Source organism: Elephantulus edwardii, unplaced genomic scaffold (assembly GCF_000299155.1).
Source record: "Elephantulus edwardii isolate Elephantulus edwardi_28Jun2011 unplaced genomic scaffold, EleEdw1.0 scaffold00082, whole genome shotgun sequence".
In the NCBI taxonomy this organism is placed as follows: Eukaryota; Metazoa; Chordata; class Mammalia; order Macroscelidea; family Macroscelididae; genus Elephantulus; species Elephantulus edwardii.
The window spans coordinates 2,058,480-2,068,610 of NW_006399832.1; the positions used below are offsets into that span (position 1 = coordinate 2,058,480).

General features: G+C 46.9%; 1 protein-coding gene across 1 annotated transcript; it reads right to left on the reverse strand.

Moving 5' to 3' along the window:
• Positions 1-467: 467 nt before the first annotated feature.
• OTP (orthopedia homeobox) lies at positions 468-9,863 on the reverse strand. Its single transcript, XM_006889839.1, has 3 exons — positions 9,679-9,863; positions 8,034-8,443; positions 468-2,596 (listed from the first exon to the last, which is right to left on the reverse strand). Exons 1-3 carry the CDS (start codon positions 9,713-9,715, stop codon positions 2,066-2,068), a joined length of 978 nt encoding a protein of 325 aa, XP_006889901.1. The 5' UTR covers positions 9,716-9,863; the 3' UTR covers positions 468-2,065.
• Positions 9,864-10,131: the final 268 nt, after the last annotated feature.

Genomic DNA, 10,131 nt, shown 5'->3' on the forward strand with positions numbered 1-10,131 from the left:
CCATCTACAGACTCCCTTTCCTACAAACTCAGCCAGGCAGGGTCGCCCTCGATTCTTTTGTCCCAGGGAAACCTTTCACCAGAGAAGCTAACCTACTCTATGCCCAAGTCTCTTCTCGGGCTAGGAAGCCTCGTGCGGGTTCGAGGCCTCGCGAGGTCTTGAGTTCTAAGGAAGCTCGCGGGCGGGGCGCGTGCACTTCCGGTCTGTGGGTCTTGGAGCCCCAGATCGCGGGGCAACGTTCCTGGCCGGCCTTCCTCAGCTGCTTGAGGCCTTTCAGTTTCACCCCTGAAACTGAACTCAGGCCCACCAAAGAGCAGAAGCGCCCCAAACCCCCACCAACGGAAACCCTGCACCCAAATAGGAGCCTAAGTGGGAGCTGAGAACCCCCCTGACCATCGCTCTTTCCCTCCTCCGATTTAAGGCCCTCCTGCCATTCAGAGTCACACCAAAACCCATAATTCTCCATATCACATACTGAAAATGGTTTTATTTTTATCCATTTACATTTAACTTGATATAAACTTGTCCGGAAAAATCAAATAATATGTTTTATATTAGCTCAAACATTTATTAAGAAAACCAAATTCCATAAATAAGCACAGACAATAAGTTAAAACATATCACAAATTGACCAGTATGTAACAAGAATGCTTTATCTACACAAAACATCCTATTTCACATGTTTGTTCATTCATAGAAAGCGCTTCTGTTCTCTGGGTTTGGATTTGACCAGCACATGCAGAAAGAGCTGATTGTGTTTCTCTGTACAAAGTTGCAGGGTTGTAGATGTCCAAGTGCACCCACCGGCGGCCGGCAGGGGCCAGGGAGGTGGCCGAGGGTCACGAGGGACGACAGGACGACCACAAAACAACCAAGGGCACAGAGCAATGAAGACAACGAAAGAGGAAGCAAATAAAGGCCAGTCCTGAAAGATCCAGAAAAGAGATGTGGCTTTTGTGTTACAAAAGGAAAGATTTTCTTAAATGTTTATTTTCTTCCTTATAAAGACTTATCAAAATGAGTAAAATCACCTCTTCTTCAACACATGACTGCTTTAGTCTACTCCACCACCCAATCCACTACTTTGTTCCTCAAGAGAAACCTGCCTTCCCATCGATACCCTCACACAGTTGTGCTTAAGAAAATAAAAATAAAGGGAAAAAACCCAAGAGCATTTTTTGCAAGCCAATAGAGGGCCACATGAATGTGACTTGTGGACAGGACAAGGGTAATATAGTGGGAAGTGAAAGAGGAGTTCGAAAGAAGAATACAAGAATAAACCAAATTCTATCAGTTTGGCCCTCAGAAGAGGCAGATGCTTGTCCTCCTTTAAGACAAAAATCCCTAACATTGTGCTGTCCCTTGAACCTGTCCGTGTGTGACCTAGGTGCACGCGAGTGTGTGTGTGTGTGTGTGTGTGTGTGTGTGTGTGGCGTGCGCGTGTTCGCATCTTGTCCAAGAGTGAGCCAGAGTGCGAGTGTGTATGTGTTTCTGCCCACAAACCAAGTCCATTGGTGTCTGATTTCAGATCCTGAGTCGACTCCCTGGTAAGTAAAATGGTGGGAAGGGGTACTTTCGGCAGGGCGCGAGAAGGAGGGGCGTGAGATGCGAGGAAAGACGAGACAAGAAGGGAGGTGTCGAGCGAGGGGGCCGTGGGCGTCGTGTCCAAACTGTGGGTGGGAACGCCGCCAAAACAGGAGGCGGAGAGGAAGGCGCGTCGAGCGCGCAAGCACGACCAGTGCGGGCTGGGAGGCCGGGGGTCGCGTGTGGGCACGGGGTGAGACGTTGGCGGGAGGATTAAGGAAAGGGGCTGCGAGAAGGAGGAAAGGGGGCCTGGGGGAGGGGCCGCGGGCGGCCGAGATCAGGCGGGGAGGAGGCCTCGGAGCCAGGGCTTGGGGCGAGCCCGGGGAGGTGGAGGCGAAAGGCGTGGACTGAACGAGACCCGGGCAGGGGCGCGGGACCAGGCAGGGGGCCGGGACGTGGGGAGCCGGGGCGCGCGCCGGAAGGACCTCTGGGCGGCTCTAGGGGGCGTCTCCCCGGGTGGAGGGGGCCGGGCGCGGCGGTATTAAGTGAAGCTCATGGAGACTGTGTGCTCTAGCGCCTTGCGGCGGAGGGAGGCGATGCTAGTGCCCCGCCACACGTCGCTGCTGTCCGGGGAGCTGCAAAGCTGGGGCGAGCCGGAGACGTTGCTGGGGCCGGGGAGGGAGGCGGGCACCATGCCGGGGAATGCAGGCTGGTAGAGGTGTGACTGCAGCCCAGCGCCGTTAGAGCCCGCCAGGCTGTTGGACAAACCCATGGAGTTGGGCGGCGGTCCGGCCGCCAGGCTGCACTGGGACAGCGACTGCGCCATGGCCTGCTGCCTGCCCAGCGCGGGCGGCAGCGGCAGTTGGGACACGCCCGGCATCGCGGCTGCCGCCCAGCGGGTGTCGTTGGCGTGGAAGGAACACAAGCTGTCGCCCATGGCGGCAGCGGCCGCGGCCGCGGCGGATGGAAACTGAGGAAGGCCTGGCGTGGGCAGCAGCGTGCCAGGCGCGCGGAACACGTTGGTCGTCTTCTTACGCTTCTTCCACTTGGCTCGTCGGTTCTGGAACCAAACCTGGAGCAGAAAAGGGCAAGAGACGGACAAGGCACAGTTACACAGCCAGTCAGAGGAGAGGCACGGGGGCCCCGAGCCAGAGAAACCCCTGTCAGATGCGTTCGCTTGGCTTTCACAGGCCTGGACGGGCTCTCACACTAAGGAGAGACTGATTCTCCACTGTTTTTCCTAACAAACGGCGCCTGGCGCACAAACATCGCGCTTAATAAATCTCGGTGCTCTGCTATTCACTTCGCCCCTGCACCTGGACACATCCTGTACTCTGCACAGATGTGCAGGTCTGCAGGCATGCGCGTGTCAAGGTTCGGCCCACAGGTGTACAAATGAAGACAAACATGTGTACCCATGTGGCTTAATAGCATGCCTTATAACACTGATGGGGTATGGAATTTTCAGAAACGTGAAAATCTGGAAATTGATGAAGGACCAAAAGTGACATAGCCAGTTTCAAAATCGAAAGACAAAGGAAAGCTCCTACCGCCATGGTTGACAGAGCAGAAAGGTTAATATAGTGATCCATGTGGGAAAGTGAGCGCCACTGAGCCAGTGTTGTTTGGGGTCACCAACACGTCTTCTGATTCCTCGGCTAGAACCTGCCTCTGCTATCCCATGTCTCTATGCTCCACACCTTTGTCTAGGCTATACGGAGCTGGAACCCGGGCCTTCAAGTCTATTCCTGTAGAGGAATTTACTCAGTATCCCATACAGGAAGGCCTTCAATTCCCTCAAGACACCCCCCCCCCTTTCATCCGCAGTCTAAATTCTCTGGTCATTAGAAATTAAAGGTCAAGTTTAAGGTTCAAATTAGCTCTGGCTCAAACTTTATTTTTCTTAAACTCCGATGTCTTCCCCCCCTCACCCCCAGGGATGCATATCTGATAAAATAAACTCCAGATGAAAATAAGCCTCTTACTGTTTCTTAAGAGCGGCCTCAGAATTTCATGTACTACCAGACAAATTCGCCTATGAACATCAATTTCCATACCATAAAAGAAGAGTTCTGTCTGAAATAAGTTGGCAGCTTGTGTCTTGTGTCTTTCTGTTTCTCTAAATAACTGCCAGTATGTCCATTTGGCAGGCTGGTGGTTTAACATCTAGTCAGCTGGAGATTTACTATGCATAAATATGAATGATGTGGGACACAGCTCAGGTACTGATTGAGTTTCCTTTTAGAATTTAGCTAACGCAATTGGACCACCTATCAGTGGCCAAAACGTTATTCATCTGTTAATCAACCTACTTAGTGTTTACTCTACAAGCTAGTGTTATGAGTGTGACCCTACCTGCACCCCCATCTCCGTAAAGCAGCCTTGCTCAGCGGTGTTATCACATCTCTGCAAGTGAAGACACGTTTACAGGGATGTGAAGACCAGTGTGAACTGCAATGAGAGTTCTGCCTTCACTTGCGGCCAGCCCTGACAAACCTTTTTACATACCTGCGCTCACCACTTTGTCTTTCTCTGGTTTCTACCCCATTTCCCACATTGACTTAGTAGGCTGAGTGTCAGTCCTAGAGTTGGTGGCACGGCGGATTAATGAAGCAGCAGAGGCCTTGTTGGTGGACTGAGATCAATGTGGCCCGGGTCCCCAATTGAGCTGTTAGCCAGCTTTGGCTGGGAACCGCCATAGATTGCTTTGCAGAACCCACCCACCCAAAGCTGAACTGGGGAAAGAAAGGTACAAGGGACAGAGCCGAGACCTTCTGTCCAAACGATTCTCACGCTTCACAAGCTGCACCCAAATATATTTTGGAAGCTAGCTATACACTCAAGACCTGTTCCTACCACCCTGCACCTTATTTTAAGGCTTCTCAAGCCGGTGTTTGAGGCAGGAGAGCAGAGATGACGATAAGAGAATGCAAAGAGTGAAGAGGGCATTGCACCACATCGTTTCTGTAAGATACCCGCCAGAAAGGTGTTTGGCTCCAGATCTGCTCACGCACAGGCGTAAAAGAACACCGGGAAATAACTAAATATTGTAGAAATAATCGAAAAAATCGTGCTCAACTACGTTTGAGGGTTAGTAGTCAAATGGTGGCTACAAAATGTTTTATGTTTCATGGCTTACTGGGGTTGGGAGAAAAATCTGCATGGGGTGTGAGCACTTCCGTTCCAATCCATGATGCATATGTTTTTAAAATGTGAATGTTTCCACTTGAAAACTAGAGCATGACGGATTAAAATGCAGGCAAAACCTAAGGGAGATTTTGAGAATACACAGATGACAACTCTAGGAAATATATTAACCACAGCCACAGGCCAACTTTGTAGTCAGTGTGAAATGCGGCTCTTCTCTGAAAATGCTTAATACAACAGTGAGAATCTAATGGAGGTTGGAATCTAAAAATCCACTTTCGTGATATCTGCTGTTACAGTAATATAGACATACTGTAAATGTATTTTAAAATATATAGCCCGTTTAATTCCCCAGCTATAAATGGCTCCGAAATAGAGAAAGAGGAGGAGAAGGAGAGAATATTACTTCCCCCCCCCTCAAAGCAAACGCTTTATGAAGATCTCATTGGAATCCAGCAAATGATTAATGTGAAGATTTGGGAGGAAATCTGGGGAGCTGTATTAAAGTCTGGATCTCAGGTTCATTTCGATCAGCCAGCCGTGAACTCTGGGCCGAATTCATTACACTTTAATAGTGCTGGGAGAGGAAGAAAATGCAATTTCTCATTCCATTAGAAAACTAGAAAATACTCTCAGCTTGTCCCCCTATTAAGATGTGGCAGGTGACAGGGCCATTCTGGGGGACACGGTCAATGGAATTACAGCACATTATTTTTGTTCGTATAAAATATTGAAAGGCAAGCCTGACTGTGCAGAAGTTATTTCACTGATTTGGTTTTTATGTAAATAAAATATTGAAAGTTAATTAATCCGTGCTAGAGACTAATGATTATGCTTATTATATTGCATTTGATCGCGTAATTTGCATGATTCTCGCATTGCTGCTTAATAAGCCATTCCAGGTTATAAATAATTCTGAAATTGGTTTCTAATAATGGCATGCTATAAAAGGAATGGTTTTATTACAGTAGTCAGAAAGGGGAGCAACATCAGACATGAAATTGTCCTCCCTGTGAGTAGAGTCACTTTAATACCTAAAAGTATGATATATTCAGGTATAAATAGAAAATAATGATGTTGTGTAATTTAGTCTAGAGTAAAAATGCATTCTTCAAATACAATAGCAATAAATTAAACATTTAGATCCTTTTTAATCAGCGCAATGGCCTACAGACTGAAAAAAGGGTATGGCAGTATGTTAACTATAAAGAAAAACTATAAAGTACTCATCATATAAGAACATAAACCAATTACTATGTGATTTTAATTTGGTCAAGGAGCAATGGTACAGTGAATTGTGAAGTCAATACATTTTCCATAAACTATTTTTGCATTACATTACATAATGTTAATCATTTTGAAATGTTAATTAAGAAGGTTATGTTGATCTGATTACTTTTTAAACTATAGAACATTATTTTTAAAATTATTGAAATTGCCATTCTAATTGTTTCTATCATCAGCCTCAAGCTATTATCTTTCCTTGAACATTATGCTACAACAATTAAAATACTTTGTCTCTTTTGACTTGCAAAAGTTCTTTTGTGTACTTTTTGAAAAGAACAGTTTCTATTACATAGTTTATATTTTATTTCATTTATAATTTTCTCTATTAAAAGAATTTTTGTCATTAACCTTTAGAAGGCCTAGTAAAGTTTAATAGATCTCATTTTCTTTTTCATGTAATCAATTGTACAATTACATTTTGTTTGTGATTATTAATTCTACTTCAATGTAAACTAATTACATAAACTAATATGACCAGGCTAAGTAACAATATTTTCATTTTTAAAATAAAAATAATAGATCATATTTCTCTGAAAGCAAATTTATAAGTTTTGAACCTACAGTGGCTTAACATAGTAAGGTTGTCATTAGCATTAATGGAAGTGTGAAATTGTATTTGTCAAACCTTGAGCTCAACTTAAGATTTATCAAGGGTGTTCAACTAAAATATTTTAAAAGCGTTAATAATACTTCCACACAAATCAACATGTCCTCTTTTGATGTGTCATTTCAATGGTCAGTGGTCTTCGATGATCTTCCAGAGTTCACTAGGTAAACTACCTAGAGTTATGTTGGGTGAATATATTAATCACTGTGTTATGTCCCGCATATTATCTAATTAATTTGAGCACTTTAAGTCCCTGATGGCATTCATTTTCTGACTCTCAGAATAGAAACATATGCTGTTTTTCTAATTTACACTTGCTTTAAAATGCCAAGATATAGGAATATTCAGCACTGTGATTATGCATATCCTTATCGTTTGCTTCTTAGTGTGAATATAAAATAACTGATCTTTATTTATGTTGATTTTTTTTTAAGTAGTCAGTTCTGGCTTAACGACGAGTTAGATTGACACTCAGGATATCCGACAGAAAATACACACGTCCAACAGAGCCGAGGAAGGTTTTCAGCACCGTGGAGAGCTCAAAACTAAGTGTCTATTGCCTTTCCATCACCAGCGTTTATCCATAAAATACTGGAAGCATTGTTTTCATTCATTAAAAAAATCTTGGCTTTCTTTGGGATTCTACTTTTCTCATCAATTTCCAAGAAAGTTGTAATGTAATTTTCTAGATTATTTATAATTTGTAACTTGGAGGATGATTAGATGATAATGGTGAGTCAGTAACGATTTCATCTACCTGTCAACCATTCCTGCTCTAAATGTCCTGTCTTTCGGTCAGATATTCACAACAAAAAGTCTTCTTTCCACCTTTCCGCATCCCCCCCCCCACGCCCCACTTCCTCTTAGGGTCTCTGAAAAAAAAATCTAGCGTTCCTAGGCTTTGGGAGACTTGAAGACCATCTAAAACAAACTCCTGGCTAACGTCAAAGCTAGGAGAATTTTCATGAGAGGACTGAAAAGTGATATTGAGGAGAATAAAGCCGCACTGTGAAACCTGGGTGTGGCTCTTTAGGAAAAGGTACCTAATCTTCCCTGCCTGTGTTTGGTGTGTAATTGTTGCATTCCGCTTTTACCCAGCGCTTAGCACAAACTCATTAGGGATAATGAAATACTTGTCAATTATGCAGCCTCGAGCTCTGCTTAGCTGCAGAGAAGCCCGCGGAGGTTCCCTTCTCGGGAGGAAAGCGCATATATCCAGCAGCCGAACAATGCGTGGCTGCTCTTTGGAGTACTCTGCAGGGATGTGCATAAGCCAGCGAGAAATGGGGACCCTGAGTGTTCACTGCAGATGGTGACTGGCAACACAGTGTCAGGTCAGAGAAGGACTCAGCTCGACAGTAGAGGCGAAGCCCAAGATCCCGGGAGCACAAGGAAAGACGGAAAGACTCCTTTCCCTCTTACTAGATCCTCCCGCGCCCTTCTGCCGGGGCTCCCAAGCCCACCATACCTGCACTCGAGACTCAGTAAGCCCGATACGCAGCGCCAGCTCCTCGCGCATGAAGATGTCGGGGTAGTGAGTCTTGGCGAAGCTTCTCTCCAACTCATTGAGCTGTGCGGGGGTGAAGCGCGTCCGGTGGCGCTTCTGCTTCTGCTGGCCCTGCTGCTGGCCGCCTTGGCTGGGGTTCGGGCCGCCCTGGGGCCCCTGTTGCTTGTCTGGGTCCTTGGCGCTCACCGCCAGCGAGGCTGGTGTGGACCCTACTGTGGTGATGTCCTCCCCTGGCAGCAGTGTGGTTCCCTCGACCGGGTCGGAGTTGGGCGCCAGGTCTCCCGGATGGCCCCCGGGGTCCGAGCCCCCCACGCCCAGCCTACACTTCACCGCCTCCCGGTGGCCCAGAAGCTCAGCGGCATCTTTCATACCTAAGGAAGCAAAGGAGTCTTGGTCACGACTTTTCTGGTGAGCCCAGGAGGGACTGCCATGCCCGCGCATCCTCCTTCAGCCCCATTTTCGCCCAGGTTCGCCCTGTGGGCGAAACTTCTGGAGCGCTTAGCGGACTTCCGTAAGCCGGGCTGGAGTAACAGCTCTGGGGCCTCTCCCTTCTCTCTGCAGCCGGCTCCTGTGGATTTCCTCTCACCACAACAAAAAAAAACGCTCTTGTCTGAGCAATAAAACATGCTTCAGAGTTCCTTTCATAAACTATACCCACAGCACGCAGGGAAACCGAGAACAAATCATGAGACCAGGAGGATCAGAATGAGAAAAAAAGAAGCAAGAAGAAGAGAGAAAGGAAAAGAAATAATATTGCCCCACCTGCACTTTGGCAACCCAGCGAACTCTACCTCTCAGGCCCTCAGCCGCACCCCTCTCACCTTCTGAAGATGAATTTGTCTCCAAATCTTCCACCCCCCGAAATCAGCCCAAATCAGCTCCGCCTCCCCCTCAAATCAGAGAAAATGTTTGGAAAATGGAATCACATCCATCACCAAAGATTCCCAAACCGGAAACCCAGAACCCAGCACCCCCGACGGCATTACAGGAAACTCTGCAGACAGAAAAGTGAATCAAACTTTAGAGAATTCAACTTTTCTTTCCGGAGACAGAAAAGATGCTTTTCTGGGAGCCATTGACCACGTCGAGTCTCTTGCCGAAGGCGGGGTGCCTGCAAGGAGGAATATGGCTTTTCTCCGAACAGCACGATTAGCAAATCTGCCTCGATGGCAGTAGCTGCTTCTTGCTAGATTTTTTAACAAATTCGCCCATAGGAGGGAAGAAGGTAGAGAGGAGAGACCACGAGGGAAAGGGGACAGTCGAAGAGTAAAGAATTCCAATCAAAGCAAACAGGAGGGGGAAGAAGAGAAACACCTCCAAACAAATTATCACGGGATAGATCGCCTTTCAAAAATATAAAAGGGGGTGGGGAAAAGAAAAATAAGGAAAACAAAACGTAACAACATTTCCCAACTCCTTTTTTGGATCTACATATTCCATAGATTTTTTTTTTAAGACGATGTTAAATCAAATTAAACTTTAATGCAGCACAATTACTTTTAAAGAAATTAGCCCATTTAGGCCGCATTAAGGCAAAATAAGGAACAAATTGACAATTTCCTGCCCCGGCTTCTCCTGGCTGCCAGGGCGAGAGGCGCGCACTCACCTAGCCTGGCGTCCAGGAGGTCGGCGTGAGACAGCATCGCGCACCGCTCCAGGGCGAAAGCTGTTCCCCCCCAAATTTTAGCGGCTTTAAGTTATTTAAAATAGATATAAGCTATAAGCTATACGATATAGATATATATAGATCACCTAAATGAAAGAAAATTCGGTTTGTGGTTAAAAAGGGGGCTTCTTGCATTATAATGTCCTTTAGAGAGACGGGGAGGTGCTTAACAGTTGAATGAACCCATGAGCAGCTCGGCGAGGGGACCAATCAGGAGGGCAGACTGCAAATGTCAGCGCCCGGAGAGTCCCCCACTCCGCCCGCCCGCCCGCGCCCGCCCGCCCGGAGGAGGCGGCGGCAGCCCAGGCGGCTCCAGCCCCCGAGCAAGCAGGGAAAAGCAGCCGGTCGCCTCGGCCTGGCCCTGAGCGTCTGGGCCCAGCCTCGCTTAATCTT